Genomic DNA, 20,429 nt, shown 5'->3' with positions numbered 1-20,429 from the left:
AGTGTGAGGCAGGGATGCAGAATCAGGCCTGATATTTTGTACAAATCTGGAAAATTCTTTAACCTCTGGCAATTTCAGGATTAGCCATTCAGTTTAGTGTAATGGATTTAAAGGTATAAAAGGAAGCTCTTCTCTATACTTTCTTACTACAAACTTTTCATCTGTTGGAGTTCAAGGTAGGTTGTTAAAACAAGTAAGCAAACCTAAACACTTAGTCCCTTGACTGTATTCTTTAGCATGTGCATGCAAAGCCTGTTTTGAAAACCTTCTGGAAATCTCATATTGGTGTAATGTCATCTTGAATACACTCAAGTTTATGGTCATAGGTCCTGATCCAGGGAGAAGTGCAACACCCTCTGTGGACTTTTGGAACACTCCATGTTAATTTCAACAGCAGTTGAAATACTCAGGACTTTACAGAACTAAATTCTATGCTTTTAAATGTTCTGTTCTGATTACTGGGTTTATTGATGAACTAAAACAGACCTTTGTTGACAAGTATATTTCCTAATCACTCCTGACTTTATTTTTGTATTTTTATGGCAGTTTGCAGTTTTAGACATCTCTCGGCAGAAAAGTCTGGAACTTATTTAAGTTAAGTGTGAGTGTGTGTGTGTGAGTGTGTGTGTGTGTGTGTGTATAAACAAACTGTAGCTACATTAGTTTTGCATGCATTTGTATTTTTTGGCATCAAAATTAATAAAGTAGCATGAAAAACACGTGCCTGCATTTTCAAACAGAAATGCTTAGGCTTAAAGGTTTTGTTCTTTTTTGATTGTGTGTAAGTTGTTCAGGCTGCCAAAATGATAAAGGTTATAAAAGTGTAAAAATGAAGAACAGATTAATCAAAAGACGCATTAGAAAACAGAATTAAGGTCTGATGCCTAATTCCTTTGTATTTTACTATTCATTTGTGTAGCACCAACAGTATGGTAAGTGTGTTACAGATACTTATGAACAGTGGTGAAAGTAACTTAAAATTTCTTACAGGTACTATCCTATTGCAACCCCGGTCCTTTCTAGCTCTTTAAATAGCTTCCTACTGGTTTTCGCCACAGCTTAGTCAACTCTTGCTGGAGCTGAGCACCAGAGCGCACTTCCTTACTTTCACCTCTGGTTGTGAAAATAGGACCTGATTCATACGGATTACGGTATACTGAGACTAATGCTAAAATGTAAGACCAAATTACAAAGGCTAGTGGTTAAGGCCAAACAATAACTTTTAGAAAAATAAAATAATACAGTTTGGAAACATCTGTCTACACAGCAGGGCTAAAGTCAGAATAAGCTATGCAACTTGAGCTACGTCAGTTGTGCAGATTAAGTCAAAATAGCTTATTTCTGCTTTGGGTGCTGTTTACACAGCTTGAAGTTCAAAGAAGAACTTTTCCTTCAACTTCCCTTACTCCTCATGAAACGAGGGTTACAGCATTCAGAGTAAGAAGTCCTCCAGCTTGACATTATTTCAAAATAAAGGCTGGCAGTATAGACATACACTATGTTATTTTGGAATAATGTCAGTTATTCCAAAATAATGCTGCTGTGTAGGCACACTCTTTGGGTGTGTCTAGACTGATTCTCTCTGCTGACAGAGAGATGCAGATTAGGCACATCGAAATTGCTAATGAAGCGGGGATTTAAATATCCCGTGCTTCATTAGCATAAAAATGGCCACAGCTTTTTTTCGGCATGGAGCTTTGTCGGAGAAAAGCGGCAGCCTAGCGGCAGTCTAGACTTTTTTGAAATAGACTTTTTTGAAAGATCCCTTATCCCTTGTGAAATGAGGTTTACAAGATCTTTCGAAAAAGGCTTTATTTTTTGAAAGATCAGCCTCTAGACTGCCGCTTTTCTCTGACAAAGCTTCGTGCTGAAAAAGTGGCAGCCATTTTTATGCTAATGAAGCGCGGGATATTTAAATCCCCACTTCATTAGCAATTTCGATACATCTAATTTATATCCCTTTTCCGAAAAGGGGGTGTAGTCTAGAAGTACCCTTTGAGAATAACAAAGACAGAGAAAAATCTTAGCTTTATACAACTTGAAAGAAATAGCTAAATCATGAGTGCACATTTAATGTACAGGCAGTCCCCGGGTTACGTACAAGATAGGGACTGTAGGTTTGTTCTTAAGTTGAATCTGTATGTAAGTTGGAACTGGCGTCCAGATTCAGCCGCTGCTGAAACTGACCGCCAGTTCTGACTTACATACAGAATCAACTTAAGAACCCCAAGCGTCCCCAAGTCAGCTGCTGCTGAAACTGATCAGCAGCTGATTCCAGGAAGCCCGGGGCAGAGCAACTCTGCCTCGGGCTTCCTGTAGTCAGCGCTGGTCAGTTTCAGCAGCGGCTAAATCAGGACGCCTGGGGCAGAGCAGCCGGGGTGCTGCTGGGTTGCTCCACTAGCGCCGCTCCTCGGCACTACTGGACCAGCCCAGCAGCACCCCATCTGCTCTGCCCCAGGCGTCCTGATTCAGCCGCTGCTGAAAATGACAAGCAGCGGCTGAATCAGGACCAGAGCAGCTGGGGTGCTGCTGGGTTGGACCAGTAGCGCCCAGAGCGGCGCAGCGGGACCAACCGGCAGCACCCCAGCTGCTCTGCCACAGGTGTCCAGAGAAAAGCCTAGTCTGCTGGGGGGGCGGGTGTACTAGCTGCGCCCCCCCCCCCACCCCAGCAGACCAGGAAGACACGGGCGGCGAACCGAGACCAGCAGACCAGGGAGACCAGCAGACCAGGGAGACGGGGAGCAAAGCCTCTGAGGACGCCGGCAGCGGGACAGCCGCGGGGCGTCTGGGCTGTCCCGTTGCCGGCTTCCCCCGCGGCTTTGCAAAGACTCGGGGAAGCCGGCAGCGGAGCAGCCCAAGCCCCCCCCCCCCCCCCCCCCCTGCTTTGCAAAGCCGCGGGGAAGCCAGCAGCGGAGCAGCCCAGACGCGCCTGGGGTGCCCCGCTGCCCGAGCCCCCCCCTCGGCTTTGCAAAGCTGTGGTGAAGCCTGCGGCGGAGCAGCCCAGGCGCGCCTGGGGTGCCCCGCTGCCCGAGCCCCCCCGCTGCTTTGCAAAGCCGCGGGGAAGCCGGCAGCAGAGCAGTCCAGGAGCGCCTGGGCTGCCTCGCTGCCCGAGCCCCTCTGCGGCTTTGCTCTGCGTCTTCTGGGTCTGCAGACCAGGGAGACGCAGAGAAAGCCCCAGAGTACACGGGTGGCAGGACCTTGAGGTCCCGCAGTCCGTGTACTCTGTGGCAGCCCCGTTCGTATCTGCGGATCCGACATTAGTCGGATCCGCGTAAGTCGGGGACTGCCCGTATATGTGAAATTAATATTGTAAATGAAGTATTTTAAGTTTGACTCAACTTCATCTTTGGACATTATTTTTTTTTAAATTAATATTTTAAAGGATTATCTGTTCTCTTATACTGACCTTCGTAAGATGACAAACTTTTGTTGTGAACTTGGAATAGTACCACATGAAACTGTCCTCGTTAGATAAGATTGTGATGAGAAAGGGAAATGGTACCAACTTTTTTCTGTTCTACAGTTTTAACATTGTCCTTGTGATCCGCGTGAGGCAGTGATTGGCAATCTTAGTTAGTGAGCTGACCACGTAAGTAGCCTTTCCTTCATCTCAGTGAGCTACAAGATTGTTGTAACCAAGATGGCCTCCTAGGAGAGGGCATTTTTGCAAACTCTGCTTGCATATCTAGAATTTGAGGGCTATGCCAATTGAATCATAGCAGTGCCTTGATTGGATGCTGAGGGAGTGCATGACTTTCACAGTCAGTGTTGTGTGCTAGCAGCATGCACCTCACTTCACAGGCCCTGGCTTTACATGTGTATCATTTTAGTAATACCAGTAGGAAAAAACTACATGGATGGAAACCAGCATCATCAGGTAACCCTGCACGTGGGCAAGGGTAAACAGAATGTTTCACGGACAACTCACAGAACCCAAATGGGCCACATGCGGCCCATGAGTTGTAAGTTGCCCACCACTGTCCTGGAATGATTTTAAAGAGACACTTCTTGGCCTATACTTCTAACAAGCACTGCAGCATCCATTTAATTAGTTTTGGTCACAGATACAATAAGCATGGTCACGTTTTCAGAATGGGGATTTCTCTGATGTTTTTGTGACTATGCAAGCCCGAGTAATTCTACTAGGTATCCAGCTAAAGTACCTCAGGGTTGTAAATTCCCCTTATTAGTTATTTATTTGGACAACTGTGACAATTCACTAGCTGGGTAAGTGAAAATATTCATTTGTTTGTAGTCAAACAGCAGACAATTCCAAAGGAAAAATTATAGGTTTCAGTTGTGGCATTTGGGTGCAGTGCATAGGAGGAGGAGGAACACAGAAATCCACCACAGAACCTGGAGATAACACACTGGCAGCTATGACTATCTATAAAGAGCAAGTTTTACATTTTCCCTACACCTTTTTGGGATGCTGGGCATTTCCAGGAGAATGCAGAAGGAGCAGCTCTGTGTCACGCAAGGAAGTAGTAGACTACACACTCTCGCACTGTGCATATACCACATATAGTCTGACCCATAGTGACCTGTAAAAATAATACTAATTTAAGAGATAGATCTTCAACCTTCACTCATAATGAGTCATGTTTACTGACAGGACTAGTTCCACTGAAGACAATGGAACTGCTCTAGTGATTAAGTTTTACTCACAGGAGCAACAGTTGAAGACGCAGGTTTTAAATGCATATTATTATTTTATTTTCTAAGGTCTATATCCTGTTGTCAGGAGGTCGCCCCTCGGGCTGCACCACCATGAGACAAGGTGGGGACGACTTGTCTCCCTTTGGGGACAACTCCTGTATTATTCTAGCCCTGCCCACGGGATTCCCACCTTGCCCGGGGCAACTAATGGCCCTGCCATGGGTCGCCTCCCATGTGGGTATCACAACAACCCTTCACCCTTAACCCATCCAGGACGACACCCAGGACCCACAGTTTGGCCCCACAATGTTAGTACAGTCTATGTAACCTCGTAGGCTCAAGTCTCAGTGGTCCCAGCCCTGTTGCTGGGGGCGAGAGGAGGGATATCCACCCTCAGGCGGGGGTAGGGGGACCCGTGCCCGCCCACACTCCCAGGTTCTGGCCCAGATCCCTAAAGGGAGGGCAATCGCCTCCCCCTGCTTGACAGAGGTCACGATACCGAAACCCGTCAACCTCTCGGGTTGTTGCCACCCTGTTCTGGGCCACTTCCTACCCATGTGCATTTCCCATTCCGTCCCTTCCACCGGCAACCCCCTCCTCACTTCATCGGCCCCGTGGCAGTCTCTGGGGAAGGTGTGTGTTGATCCCAGGTTCCCCCCTTGATGGAGACTCCTCCAGGTCTCTGGGCTCGGGCTCCTCCGGCGGGGTGGAAGCTGAACCACCTCCTGCTCTATCTCCGCCCAGAGGAACTCCTCACCTCGGTGGGGCGCCACTTCTCTCCCTGCGACTGCCCCCTTCTCCTTCTCATTTAAAGTATAGAATGGAACACAGACCTGGCATACGCATTCCTACCTTTTCCACTTATACAATGAGTGATCCTCAAGATCAAGCAAGATAGGGCCAGAATAATACTCATAGCACCCAACTAGCCCAGGCAAACATGGCACCAGGACCTGTTACAGATGAGCATTCGGTCACCACTTCAATTCCCACCAGTCAAGGCTTTGCTGACACAACGAAATTGTTGAATTCCCCATCTGGCCATCCACAAGTTACACCTCTAGGCATGGATGCTTGTTGGTTAAATTCCATGGAAAGGACCTTTTTGGAAGCAGTACAGCTCATCATCACAAATTCCACACAACCTGCAACAAGAAAGACACATGGTCAAAAATGGAAAAGGTCCATGGCCTGGTGTACAGCTCACAACCATGAACCGCTCCACATGGGCATATCACACATTCTACAATACTTGTTAGAACTACATAATGCGGGTCTCTCCTTGAGTACCATTACAGTGCACCTTACTTCCATTTCCACTATACACGCTCCTGTACAAGGACACTCAATCTTCACACACCCGTCAGTCAAACACTTTATACGGGTTTTTCACAACATGTTTCCCACATACAAGGAACCAATCCCAGCATGGGACTTGAGCCTATTACTAAATGTGCTCATGGGTAAACCCTTTGAGCCTCTTGCCACCTGTCAATGAAAGTAGCTTTCCTTGTGGCAATCACCTCTGCAAGACATATTGGCGAAATAGCAGCCTTAATGGCGGATCCACCATACACCATCTTTCATAAGGGTATACTTATGACTCATCCCAAATTCCTACCCAAAGTACCTACCGTGTTCCACTGCAATGAACCCATATACTTACCTGTTTTCTTCCCTAAACCACACAAGGACAATAAAGAAGCAGCTCTCCATACCCAGGATGTCCTCAGAGTACTGGCATTCTACCTACAGCAGGCAAAGTCCTTTTGGGAAACCCCACGGCTGTTTGTTTCATCAACAGACAGGTCACAGGGGTTGCCTATTTTGAAACAAAGACTCTCAAAATGGATATCTAGTTGCATTAAACTAGCGCATATCTTAGCCCAGAGAGAGCCCCCACCAACTGTGTGAACTCACTCAACAAGGGCAATGGCAGCCACAGTGGCATTCCCATAGGGTGTCCCAACAGAACACATCTGCAGGGCCACCACATGAGCATCAACACATACTTTCGCTCAACATTATGCAGTTCAGACATTTGCTGAGTTAGAGACAACATTTGGCCGCACAATACTTTTGGCCTCACAGGGTCAGCATTCAAAACTCCCACCTCCTACTACGAATACTGCTTCGTAACTACCTAAGGTGGAGCACCTACAGGGACTCTCCTTGAAGAAGAAGGGAAGGTTACTCACCTGTATAGTAATAGGAGTTCTTCGAGATGGTTGTCCCCGTGGGTGCTCCACCACCCACCGTCATCCCCTCTGCTTCGGAATACAGCACATCTGAGTCAGAGAAGGAACTGGGGTGGGGAGCCCACTCATGCACAGTAGCCTCCTTAGAACACACACCAGCTCCCTGCATGCAAGGCTGGCCAGGGGCATTGCTGTCACAAATCTCCTGCATCGGGCTCAGCAGCGCTGAAGCACCTAAGGTGGAGCACCCACGAGGACAACCATCTTGAAGAACTCCAGTTACTACACAGGTGAGTAACCTTCCCTTCTGTAGAAGTCCCTTGAGGTGAATAAGTTCAAGAACTACACCTATATACTCTGTCCCCAAATTCCTAGAACAAAAAATGCTGCAGATGTTAGAAAATCAGGACTATCAGTACCTCAGAACATGCCTCATGGAGTGACTCTCCTTCCAAGATCATTTCCATTCCCTCTCCCTGTTAGTAGTGCCAATTGCCAAGCTATCATTGGCTGACAGACCATTGCTGTATTTGTTGACCACTTTTAGGGTGTGTCTAAACTACACCCCTCTGCCAACAGAGGGATGTAGATTAGGCACATCGCTATTGCAAATGAAGCAGGGATTTAAATATCCCACGCTTCATTCGAATAAAAATGGCCACCGCTTTTTGCCAATGTGGCACTTTGCTGGCAAAAAGCAGCAGTCTAGATGGGAATCGGTCGACAAGGAAAGCCTTTTCCGACCGATCCTGTAATCCTTATTATTTACTTATTCCCACAATATAAAAACTAGGGGTCACCAAATAAAATTAATAGGGCAGTAAGTTTAAACAAACAGAAGGACATTTTTCTTCACTCAATGCACAGTCAATCTCTGGAACTCCTTGCCAGAGAATGTGGTAAAGGCTTGAACTTTAACAGGGTTCAAAAAAGAGCTAGAGGTTAGGTCCATCAATGACTATTAGCCAGGATGGGTAGGAATGGTGTCCCTAGTCTCTATTTCTCTGGAAGTGGATGACAGGGGAGGGATCACGTGAGGATTACCTGTTCTGTTCCCTTCCTCTGGGCATCTGGTATCAGCCACTGTTGGCAGACAGGATACTGGGCTGGATGGACCATTGGTCTGATCCAGTATGTCTGTTCTTATGTTCTTTCTAATTGGTGAGAAAAATAGTTATAGGAAAAGTTATTTTTTCTCTTACAACACCAGCAATTAAAGATACCCCCTTCCTCTTTATAACAACCTGTTACATCCTCGAGGACTTATCATGTCCCTGCTCAGTATTCTCTTTTCCAGACTAAACAAACCCTTTCTTAAAAATTTTTTGTCGTAGGTCAGGTTTCTAGACTTTTAAGCATAGTCCCCTGGTGGACTAAGTGAAATAAAACAACATTAAACCAGCTGTTTCTGGTCTACTGGTTTCTGTTTACTTTATAACTAGAACAAGAGTAATATACAGACTTGTTCTTTTATCCTCTAAGTGCATATGAAAGTGAGCTTTACCTACAGGGCAGGCTGTAAATGGTCATTTCACAATGCCAACCAGATCATTTCCTTTTCCAAGCTTTTTATCCACCTGTCCCTAACTATGTTTAACAGGTAACACGTCACGTGAACATGATTCAGAAACAAGGATTTAATGCTCCACTCCTATCCCTTTTCCATATATACTTCATTGTCTGATAGACGGACAGTGATTCAGTCAAAAGAAACCTCGGCTGTGTCTACACTGGCAAGTTATTCCAGAAAATCAGCCGCTTTTCCGGAAAAACTTGTCAGCTGTCTACACTGGCCGCTTGAATTTCCGGAAAAGCACTGACGATCGAATGTAAAATCATCAGTGCTTTTCCGGAAAAACTATGCTGCTCCCATTCGGGCAAAAGTCTTTTTCCGGAAAACTGTTCTAGAAAAGGGCCAGTGTAGACAGCACAGTAGTATTTTCCGCAAAAAAGCCCCGATCGCAAAAATGACGATTGGGGCTTTTTTGCGGAAAAGCGCTTCTAGATTTTCCGGAAAAGCGTCCTGCCAATCTAGACGTGCTTTTCCGGAAATACTTTTAACGGAAAACCTTTTCCGTTAAAAGCATTTCCGGAAAATCATGCCAGTGTGGACGTAGCCCTCATGTTTGTCTAATGTTTTCCATATTGCTTACCTAAATATCTTACAGTTCAGAGTCTAAAATCACAATCCAACAGAATCATGTTTTTAATTTCACTTCATGTTCACATTCTGGTTTGCGTAAAACAGACACTATGTTGGGAATCTGTCTACCTTCTGAATCTGTGATCTTGTTAGTGACAATGCTGATCCCACCAGAAGTAGAATCCTGGAGAAGGCTCAAACTTGGTATGAGTCCAACATTTCTCAGGCCACATTCTAAAATCTCTTTGGGTATGTCTACACAACAGCATTATTTCAGAATAACTGACGTTATTTTGAAATAATATCGAGATGGAGGACTTACTATAGAGTAATTTTCTGTGTTTGCAACATAGTACCATGTTAATAATGTTGTTAAGGAAGGAGGGATCCAAGCTGATCAAACATAAACATTTAATTTGTTTTAATAGTTATCAGAATTATGTAATATAATTTCATATAATGCATGCTACTTTGTTAAAATACCAATCACAAAGAAAAATCCCAGACACAAACAATGTCATGGACACAAAGAAAAATCATGGTATTAATGGCAATTTTTCCTTTGTGAAAAAGTCTTCACCCTCAATAATGTCTAACAATTATGAAGATGACATCAACAGTAGAATATTCATATGACTAAATAAAAATGGAACTTTAAATCAGTATCTATAATAGCTGTGAAACATGCAAAACATCAGGAACAAAAGCTACAAACGTTTGAAAGGAGGTAACTGTACTATATCCTAGTCATGACATGACTAATTAGACTAAGAAATATCACTAGAAGATTGAAAGTACATTGTGTAAGAGGATGTGAATGTCCAAGGAGACAATGGTATAACGATACAGTAAAACTCCAGTGGTCCGGCATTCAATGCTCCAGCACTCCTGATGGTCCAGCACCATCAGGAACCCAGAAGTGCTCTGGGCAGCTGGACAATTGGAGCTGCTCTGCGCCCAGCTTCCCTGATTTAGCCGCTGCTGAAACTGACCAGCAGCTGAATCGGGGAAGCTGGGGGCAGAGCAGCTGGGGTGCTGCCAGGTTGGTCCTGTAACGCTGCCCCTCGGGGCTGCAGGACCAACCCAGCAGCACCCAGCTGCTCTTGGGGACTCCTGGGGAAGAGCAGCTGGAGTGCTGCCAGTTTGGTCCCGCAGTGCCGAGGGGAGGCACTAAGGGACCAACGCGGGAGCACCCCAGCTGCTCTGTCCCAGGCATCCCCAAGAGCAGCTGGGGTGCTGCCGGGTTGGTCTCGCAGCGCTGAGGGGCGGCGCTACCAGACCAACCCCACCTGCTCTGTCCCAGGTGTCCCCGATTCAGCCGCTGCTGACACTGACCAGCAGCAGCCGAATCAGGGACGCCTGGGGCAGAGCCGGACTATCGGAAGGGGGGGCTATGAGGAGTCTGGGGTGGCATCCACCCCAGACCTGTCATAGTCCCCCCCTTCCTATAGTTTAGCATATGTGATAATCCAGCACCCCCTGGGTCCTAAAGGTGCCGGATTATCGGAAATTTACTGTATATAAAATCAACCAGGCAACACTCCAACTGTGTTAAATGGTGTCTCAAAATAGATATGGTTGGAATCTGTTTATAATCTTAGCCCTGCCCATCCTTGGTGTTGGAAAAGGATAAGCATGATGATGGTGAAGCTATTCTGTATGCTAGAATGTACAGTTTTTTGCATGCAGTTGTTAGTAATCGCTGTTCTATAGTTTATCTCCTTCAATAGCTCTCTTTTTAAAATCACGTTTTTTATTTCAGTAGTATAACAAAAGTTATAAAAATATCTCTGAGGTCTTTTAGGATCTATGCTCTAATTGCTTGCTGATATTTGAAAGATTTTTTTCAGTGAAACATATATAATGAATTTTGTTTTTTGTACACTTGTAATATCTGGATCCATTTTATGGTAAGACTGACCTAAACTCAGTTTTAAAATGGTGTCCAAATTGTCTCAGATATATTTCACTTCACTTTTAATGTTGTATAGCATGGACTATTAAAGTCTATTTTGATTGCTTTGCATATTGCCAATATTCTGATCTTTATGATGATTTTTTGGTAGTTTACAAGAAGACAAAAGGCTCCTTCAACAGGAATATGAGAGAATCCCCAAGCAAGGTGTAAGTAAGAAATACACTTTACAAAACAAAAAAAGTGATATTTGCTGTCCTTTTGGATAGCATGTAAAATAAAACCATAAAAAAGAATATAATATTGTAAACATTAGAACAGTATATTTGTAAAATCTGGAATATATGGAAAAATCAAGGAATGGAATTCAAAGGAAAGGTTGTGTTCTGTAAAGTAATAACAAATTATGTATCGCATCATACCATACTTATAATGATGAATGTATTATAATATATGATGTGATACATAATTTGTTACTACTTTACTTCTGGGGAAATTCTGCACTAAAAAATTAAAAATTCTCTGCACAATATTTTAAAATTCTACACAATTCTGGAAACTTGTTTAAACTATAATACAATGGATGGAGAATGAGAGTGGGGAGCATTGTTCTCAGAATTCATTTTTTCCCATTCAAACAGTACCAGTGTTGTTTGTTTCATGAAATTGTCCATCAGCTCATTAAAATATTCTGAGTAAAAAGCACTGAACAGTTCACGACTGTAACAAAGGTTAAATCATATTCAGAATACAAATTCAGAATCAGTGTTTGGAATATTTGGGATGTACAGCTTTCCCTGATGAAAAATTCAAATGAACGTTAAAAATGGTTCCTTCTGGTTCCAGCTGCCAGACCAGGTTTAATGCAGCAGATCTGTTGGCTTAGAGGTTTCTGGCACTGCAGATTATTGGAGCTTCTGCTCCTCTAATTAAAATCAATAGTCTGCTTAGCGTATGCACTGCAGCTGCCATGTGACCAGGATTCACCACTGCATTTGGTCTGCTGATTAGATCATTTAGCTTCCTAGATTGAGCTAGATGCTGACAGGGTGAGCAATGTAGTAACCAACAGAAGGATCGCTATAGTTTTTACTGGAATTTTGTAAGCTCTTACTTTTAGTTTGCCAGTTTTAACCCAGGTTAGTAGTAGCCACAATGTAAGCATAGAATAGTTATACAGTGGCCTTTGTGAAATGAGCATGCTGTCCATTTCCATAGATAGATATTTTTAGCACAACAATCTCTATTATAAATGATGTTAAATAGACTATTGGCACAAAGGTCCAAAGTCTGGATAGACATGGATATTGAATTTCTGCTCTCAGTAATAGGGTTGTACTTCCATGTCAGAGTTGACACATGATGATTGAGCTGTGTTGAGGTAGATAGCACTCCTGGCTGCTTGTTTGAATCTGTTCTGTGGGTGAACAGAAATGTACGGGTTATCAAGCTAAACTTTGTAAAAGTAATATATAATCAGACAAATGGGAAGATTTAAGACAGTATGTATATCCATGAGGAAATATCTTTAAGCATATCTATTTTAAAATTTTATTGTAACTTGCAACAAAGTATAAAAGAAAAAATAATGAAAATATGATGTAACCAAAGAATGTCAGGAGTTTTGGTAATAATAAAATAGGAAAACTAAGCTCATATGAATATGCAAAAATATCAAAGTAATACACCATTCATTTAATCTTTTCAGTCTTTTAAATAAAAAATGTACTTCTCTAATGAAAATCAATAAATTATTAAACAAACAATACAGTATTTTAAACAGTTGTATTCAAGAAATGCACTTTCCCCAAAACCAATATAAGTTTGAGATACCTGAACTTTGACTTTACTTTTAAAGGAGACAGAAAAAAAAATTAAAGTGTTGAAAGAAAATTGTGAAGAGCTCCGTAAAGAAACAATCCAAAGGAGAATGGAAATTAAAGCATTGAAGGAAGATGTGACATCCAAGCAAAAGCTGATGTTAAGAGAACAGAAAGAAGTGGAGGAACTTCTAGAGCAGCAGAATGATTTAAAAGTAACATGATAATGAGTATATATGTGGGAATGTGTGGAGGTGCCTGCACTTTCAGGGAAACACCTTGAATATTCTGTCATTCTAATATGTAGTACCATCAGAAAGCCTGACGTCACAAAATGCACCATTAGTCAAGAACCGTACATGAAGCTACAGTACCATTGCCACATATAGACCTATGGGAAATGATAAACATAGCACAACAAGTAGCTTTCATAATGATCAGAACTTTTAGGCTAATTTCAGATATATCACTAAGTAAATATTAATGCAAAAGACAGAACACAGTAAAATTTTCTGTGAATTATAATTAGAGCAGACCAGAAATTTTCAGTCAATGTCTTCTGATGTAAAATGTAGTTTCTGCAAAAGTTTCTATGGGAAATTTTCAATTTTGCAGAAATTTTATGATTTTTCTATCAGGAAAATTGAAAATTAAATCAAGAACTTCCAATGCACACACACATTACCTATCCTAGATCTCAAGATACACATTCACAGACTCAAGTCCTAGGATAGGTAAAATTTCAAAGATGTGGATCAGTAAAAGGTTTGAGGTCAGATATTTAATGAGCTAGAATGGCTGAAAATAGAAGTTTTATAGCATTGGAAGAACAGGACTTCCAGCCTATCAGAAGGACAGACAGCACTTCCTTAGATACCTGTCAGGTCTTGAAATATTGGCCCTTAACAATGTGAAATTTATATTAATAGAAAAGATATTTCAGGTAATTTTTAGAGTGTTTTGTGGTTCTCTCTGAGTTCTGCATCTATTCTGGGACCCTGTTCCACACAGATTTGCCCTAAAAATTGGTGCTAGAATTTCTGGTGCTCCTTGACATAAAAAATCTAGGCCTATATATTTATAACATATGCACATACATTGTGCCTACGTCTACACTGCAGGCTTTTTGCACAAGAACTGTTTTGTGCAAGAGTTCTTGCGCAAAAGATTTTGCACAAGAGCATGTCCATACTGCCATGTGCTTTTGCTCAAGGGCTGTGCTTTTGTGCCAGAGCGTCCATGGCAATGTGGATGCTCTCTTGCGCAAGTAAGCGCTGATGGCCATTTTAGCCATAGGGGTTTCTTGCACAAGAAACCCCTGTTGCCTGTCCACACTGCCTTCTTGTGCAAGAGCTGTTGCACAAGAGGGCTTATTCCTCGTGGGGCACAAGAAGCCCTATGTTCCGACACCTTTACTGTAAATTTACTTGTGCAAGAACACGTGTGCAGTGTAAACACTCTGCAAGTTTTTGTACAAGAACACATGTTCTTGCGCAAGAAGTCTGCAATGTAGATGTGGCCTGTGAGTTTTGCAAGTATAAATTAACATGACACTTACACTAGCCAGTAATAAAAATAGCTGTGGGAATTTTGGGGCGGCAAATTCATTTTGCTTGGAAACACATATTTTTGTTTTGGGTCATATTAGAAGTTCAAAGAAAATGTTCTCTGAAATTACATGAAATTTAGAGCCTTTTGGTCTAACATTTTTCTTCTGTTACTAGGATGAACTAGTCCAACTCCATGCTATTCCTGTGCAACTTGGAAAAGAAATGGACAAGATAAAACGTAAAACATTGTATGTTTTTAAATGTACCTAACTAAAATCTTTATTATTTGTTTTCTTAGTAATATCTCAGTGTAGAGACAAATAACAACGTTTAAATTCTTGATGCAAAATTCTGATCAATGCAGATAAAGTGTGCCCATAATCTATCTAATGAGCAATATCCATGTAAGTAAATCAAAAGGTATAGCATCAGCAGAGAAGCATATTTTAGTATTGAAAACAACAATAAAAATGTTTGGGAATACCCTTTAGTCACAAACCATTAAAACGTCTATTGATACTGCATATTAAGATGATTGATATCAGAATTTACACAGATCTTACCCGATAACCCAAAGATTATTTTTCAAATGGGGAACAATACTAAAGATCTAAGTTGAGTATATAATCTAACACAGAGCATTTTTAAACACATTGTAGTCCTCAGCTGCTGAACATTAGCATAACTCAGGGATGGGGAAATTTCGCCTCCCAGTCCAGATCCACACCACAGGATTAACTGGTCCCACTATGCTGGTCCACACCACTTCCCACTACTCCCATTGGCTGTGAAAGGTGATCCGTGGCCAACAAGAGCTGTGATTTGTTCAATATCTGCAGAGACATAGGTAAACATAGCGGTAGCAGCCTGCCAAGGATTAACCCTGGAGAACTGCCGTTATTTTTATTGCCCACCCCTGGCATTGCACCATAGACTGCAGTATAATTACATACATTTTTACCAGTTGAGGATCTGACCCATCCAGATTTTTGGGAGCATGTATTTTGTTACAGTGATCTGATCCTAGTCTTCCTATATAAATTATCTAGTGTAATACTCTAAATGAAATAGATATTACCACTCATAATCTCTTATGTTTTCCTCCTGATTTCTTGATAGACTTCTTTTTACAGCCAAGGGGTAAAGTAAAGCATGAGGTATACTAGTCAAGAAAAAGCATACTTGTGTGAAATGCAACCAGTTGCAGTTTGGCTGCCTTTTCTTAAAACACCTGGCAGTCAAATTGCTGCCCTAATTTAGTTTTCATTGTATCTTATTGACCTATTGTGTTACGCTGAAGTTTATTCTATCTCCTGATTGCATTAATTATTTTTTCTGCTGTTACAATTTTGTAAATAATTCCTTGCCTCTGCTCAATTATTTAATTAAAAAGATACATCTGTTTTCTTTTCTTTTTTCCTTCTTTCTTATTTTCGTGTGTCTGGTTATCTAATTTATTTGTACAAAACTGATTTCCTACACATGAAACCAAGCTGCATCTTATGGGATAGCTATCCATTTGGGAATGGCTTAGTGCCAAAATAGACATTTTAACCTAAACTCTGCCTTGTGGTGTGCTGGTGCTCAAGTGAAAGAATTGACTTGATAGACCCAAAAGGGAGAACTGCCTTGTTTATAAGAAATCATCAAGGATGAGTCATCTGAAGTCTAAGTGATCTGAAATCTAGGGGCCATGTTATTTGACACTCTGTCTGCAAGTATTAGCTAAGGGTACAATGATGCCCTAGTTGAGAAGAGCAGCAAAACGTGCTTCAAAATACTATCCCCATGTTACCTGGGGAACTGAGGTAAGCAATTATTGTGGGAGCTAAAGCTAATGGCAATGACTAAGCCCACGGCCTAAAGCCGGGTGTCCCCCTCCCAGAAGCCAGATTCGGCCTGGTGTTACGTATCTGATCACCGTTGGATTGGGTAACCACAAATCAGGCTAGACCAATGTTTAGGGCCAAACCATATATTTTGAACAGTAGAACATACACCAACAACAACAGTGTAAACCCACCCTATCCCAGAAGAAAAGAAGATAGATAAGCCCCGGATACAACAAAGGGGAATATACTTTACAAATCAGAGGCAGATGGCGATTGATGCCTGCGACCTTCTACCCTGTGGCTAGTGTAAAGCCTTAGGGGAGGACAGCAGGGAGTCCCTCGCTGACAGGGAAAGGTAGTCCTGTTGAACGGCCCTCCTGCAGGTGGATCTCTGCCTCCAGTGAGTCGGGTAGATTCCCTCTGGGATCGGCGCTTGGTAGCCCTTCGACTTCCAGTCCAATCCAGCGGGCAAGGATGATGGTAACTGAGTTCAAGTCCATGTGGCAGAAGCCAATAATCCTTGAGTGGGGCGTTCCCACACTCGCGAGGCTCTCTCTCCCACACTCGAACAAATCCTTATACCAGAACCCACAAACTAAAATGGATCACCACGGGAGACGAACAGACACTGACAGGACTTGGGACAGCAGACAGTGACTGACAGGCTACAATACAGACGGACAATGGCGAACCCAAACCCTTCCTTGGTCAGGGCTTATAAGCCCTTCAAGGCGGGAAAAGGGTGGTAAGGGTGGTGTGCAGCAAATGGTGCCGTGTGCAGCACTCCAGTAGGGAGGGGTGCACAGTTTCTGAGCGGTGTGCAGCTCATTTTAGTGCCTAGTGCACAGTTTTGGGCTGAGTGCACACAATAGTGTGGGGTGCACCGAGCAGGTGACTGTGTGCACTTAGGTTTTGGCGGGAAAAGGGTAACACGGAGAGGAAGGGAAACAAGATGGAATCTAAAGAGGCTCCATTTTGAACACAATAGCTTTAAATGACTTTTCCCTGGCAACACCCATAACAATGAGGACTCCTGTCCTGGCCAACAGAACAGTTGTAGCAGAAAAAATGCTGAGCAATAGCTCCCCATCTACTCACTGCAGCAGTGCGCACCATCTGATTAAGTGGATTTTACCCTTGAAAGCTCATACTATATATTTTATATATTGTGTTAGTCTCAGACCTTTCTGGAGTTAGATCCATTTTTACATATTTGATATTTTTGTTTTAAAATGTGTTCTCAGAGATGCAGAGAAGAAGAAAAATATTCTCATTGACCATGTTCAGGAGTTAAATGATGCTCTTAAAAAAATGGAGAAAAAGAGTGAAGAAGTATTGGAAGAAAAGGAAGACGTCATGAAGGAATTGGATGGAAAACGAGCTTTACTTGAAAGCAAAGAGCGAGAATTCAATCATTTGACAAAGTTACTAGAAATGAGCAAAGAGAATGAAGCAACAGCCCTGGCAGACAGGTTAGAAGACATGAGCCATGACCTCAGAAATTATATGAAAGAGCACTCTTCTATTCTGAATCAACTATTCTTTTTTTGGTTATTGTGTTAAATATTCTTATTATGGACTTCATAAAAGCACACTGTTTAACATTACTCTAATTTCACCATGGATTTATATAATTTCTGTTTATTGAATCACATAGGTGATCAAAACTTGATGCTATCCTACAAGAGAGAAGTGCAATAAGGGCCTGATCCAAAGCCCACTGAACTCCATGGAACAGTTAATCAATTCACTGGACATTGGATCAATCCTTAAATGAGAATTCACAAAACTGAGGCTGGGGACTCAATTTTCCACTGTGCCTAGGCAAAGATGGGTTTCAGTGGAAAGAGGTATTTACCAGAGCCCATTTGTGGCTCCCTGATTCTTCTTTATCTTACTCCAGAATAACTTAATAGAGAGGTTCAGAGGGGTAGCTGAGTTAGTCTGTAACAGGAAAAACTTTAAAAAAACCAAATAGTTTTGTTAGTCTTTAAAGTGCTACCAGACTATTTGTTTTTTTAATAGAGAGGGGCAGCTTTATGTTACACTGCTTGCAGAAGTCCTGCCTCCAGCAGAAAACTGGGCATAGAGAGGCTTGCTCTGCCACACCTGCACCCCTCAATTCACCTCTGCTGATATGGTCACCACCTGATTCACCTTCTCCTGACCCCTGACATCCTCCCTCCCCGCTTACACTGGGCAGCATAGCTATAGTGAAGGAGGCAGCAACAGCAGTTGGCAAAGCTGGTGCAGGAAGTCAGAACCATCTCCAGCAGCTTTACACCAGCCAGAGATTCCAGTATCACCAACCAGAAGTGTTCAAACCATCTTGAGTCATGCTCTGCTCCCAAACCATGATATTATATTAAAATAATACATTTGGGATTTTTATTTGCTTTCTGGTTTTTGACCCAATTAAGGTATATGCTGATCATATTTCAAGCATTTCTCTGGAACCAGGATGGCTAGACACCTACTTAGTGTTTTTTAAGTGAATGCTGAGGTTCTCATATAATCACTCAAATCTGGGAGCTGTGACTTTAAGAAGAAAACCAGAAATCATGAGAATTATGATAACATCATGAGAGTTGGGAACACTGAATACAGGGAGAATTCTCTATACTAGAACATTATTTCGAAATAACTCCCCCATCTCCCAGGTCAAATTTATAAGCAGTGTCCACGCTACCAAGACCATTATTTTGAAATCTGTACTCCTGTTTTTCATCAGGAGTAATGCTAATTCCAAAATGGTTATTTTGAAATAACAGTAGTGTTGATGCTCTGGTGCCACTCTTTTGAAATAATTACTCACTAGAGTAATTCTAACTAATTGCTCTCCAGTGCTTCCTCGGGGTCTAAATCCAAGGTAGCATGTCTACATTAATGGAACCTGCTTCAGATTAATTTTGAGGCTTGCCCGTAGTGTGGATACGCTAGTTCACATTTGTTAAATCGGAAGTTATTAAGTCTAATTTAATTATTTTCAAATACTATCCTAGTGTAGACATGGCCTAGGAGATTTCTCTAGAAGATTTAAATTCACTTTACACTGTGTAAGCAACACAAAGTTAATTTAGCAGAACAGAGAACCTAGCCCTGGTATTTTCAAAGGCACATAAGGATTCTAGGCACTCACATTCCATTGAAATCCAGTTGGATTTGGGCAGCCAACTCCATTAGGGCAGCCAACTCCATTAGACTGCCTTATAAATCCCACTCTCTCTACATTTGATAATTAATATAAACTGCTATAATGCTTTCAATCTCAGATCTAGGAGTAGTTATGCCTGTCTCTAGCCAGCTTCAAGTTTCTCCTTTCTTTGTGGGGAAGGATGTATACCGGTAATAATAGCATTACTTTTTTCAATAAACCTGTCCTTTCTGTTTGTATCTCACATTAAAGAAGGTTGGACAAACTGATAAATGGACATACACAAAGGACAAAAATGTAGATTTCCTTAGATATTAAAAATACATTTTAATTCTCACTTTGACAAACAGAAATAATTTCTCTAATACTATGAGTAATTTTTTAGCATTATTGAAACAAAGCATGTGAGTATTGTAATGGACTTCAGTAGATCCAGTATTTTGTTTTAGGAAAAAGGGCATTAATTTGTGACAAGACAGTTTTTTCTATTTTATTTTGCTGCTCAGCAGCCATAATGCTTTTCCAAAATCAATGAAAATTGGTCATGTTTGTTTGCATACATCATGTATTTTCTTCCTAAAATAGTCTATATATCTATCTATATAGGGCTGTTCTTGACATTGGTTTACGTAATTGTCTCTTGGAGAAGCAAAAGCAGCATGATAATCTGGTTCATAAACAAAGAGAGAAAGACAGAGATTTGAGAAATTTAAAAAAGATGGAGATACAATTGAAAATTGCTCATGATTCCTTGCAACAAGTTAAATTACTGCATGAAAGGCTCACATTAGAGGTCTGTATGCAAAATACTGATGAACAAATACTGCTGTAGAAAATCAAATTAAAATAACTTTTAAAGGGGTTGCACAAAAATAAACATAAGAAAACATTTTAAATGTCTATATACAGAATACAGGGTGTTGATAAAATTTGTATTCAGAGTTCTTGTTTTTATAGTTCTCATAAAAACTACATATGTTTGGCTGTATATGTGAGTACTTGTGATCTGCAAGGCACCTACCAGCCACTGTGTAGCCATGAAAAAACATTGAATCATAGAATACTAGGACTGGAAGGGACCTCGAGAGGTCATCGAGTCCAGTCCCCTGCCCTCATGGCAGGACCAAATACTGTCTAGACCATCCCTGATAGACATTT

At 41.8% G+C, this 20,429-nt stretch overlaps 2 protein-coding genes across 4 annotated transcripts in view; one reads left to right on the top strand and one right to left on the bottom strand.

Moving 5' to 3' along the window:
* GSAP (gamma-secretase activating protein) overlaps positions 1-20,429 on the bottom strand; it is a 151,694-nt gene that overhangs the window by 13,342 nt on the left and 117,923 nt on the right. Inside the window, exons 28-29 of one of the 3 annotated variants that reach the window (XR_012903342.2) lie at positions 7,902-8,011; positions 5,613-6,481 (exon numbers count right to left, since the gene is read on the bottom strand). Coding sequence is in view for 1 of the 3 variants with exons in the window: in XM_075926733.2 (XP_075782848.1) it covers positions 8,001-8,011 (11 nt within the window). In the remaining 2 variants the exon portion in view is untranslated. Of the gene's footprint in view, positions 1-3,129; positions 8,012-20,429 lie in introns of those variants that run through there. The other 2 variants (XR_012903339.2, XM_075926733.2) reach the window with 2 other exon arrangements.
* The window catches only part of CCDC146 (coiled-coil domain containing 146), a 160,177-nt gene that overhangs the window by 90,898 nt on the left and 48,850 nt on the right, over positions 1-20,429 (top strand). The window contains exons 5-9 of the mRNA XM_075926722.2: positions 11,067-11,124; positions 12,774-12,950; positions 14,460-14,533; positions 17,362-17,589; positions 19,878-20,064. Coding sequence (XP_075782837.1) covers positions 11,067-11,124; positions 12,774-12,950; positions 14,460-14,533; positions 17,362-17,589; positions 19,878-20,064 — 724 coding nt within the window. The remainder of the gene's footprint in view (positions 1-11,066; positions 11,125-12,773; positions 12,951-14,459; positions 14,534-17,361; positions 17,590-19,877; positions 20,065-20,429) is intronic.

This window comes from Pelodiscus sinensis, chromosome 1 (genome assembly GCF_052426305.1).
Source record: "Pelodiscus sinensis isolate ZL-2025 chromosome 1, ASM5242630v1, whole genome shotgun sequence".
Lineage (NCBI taxonomy): Eukaryota > Metazoa > Chordata > Testudines > Trionychidae > Pelodiscus > Pelodiscus sinensis.
Note: the sequence above shows the minus strand (reverse complement) of the source record. Positions and strands in the feature narration are given on the sequence as shown.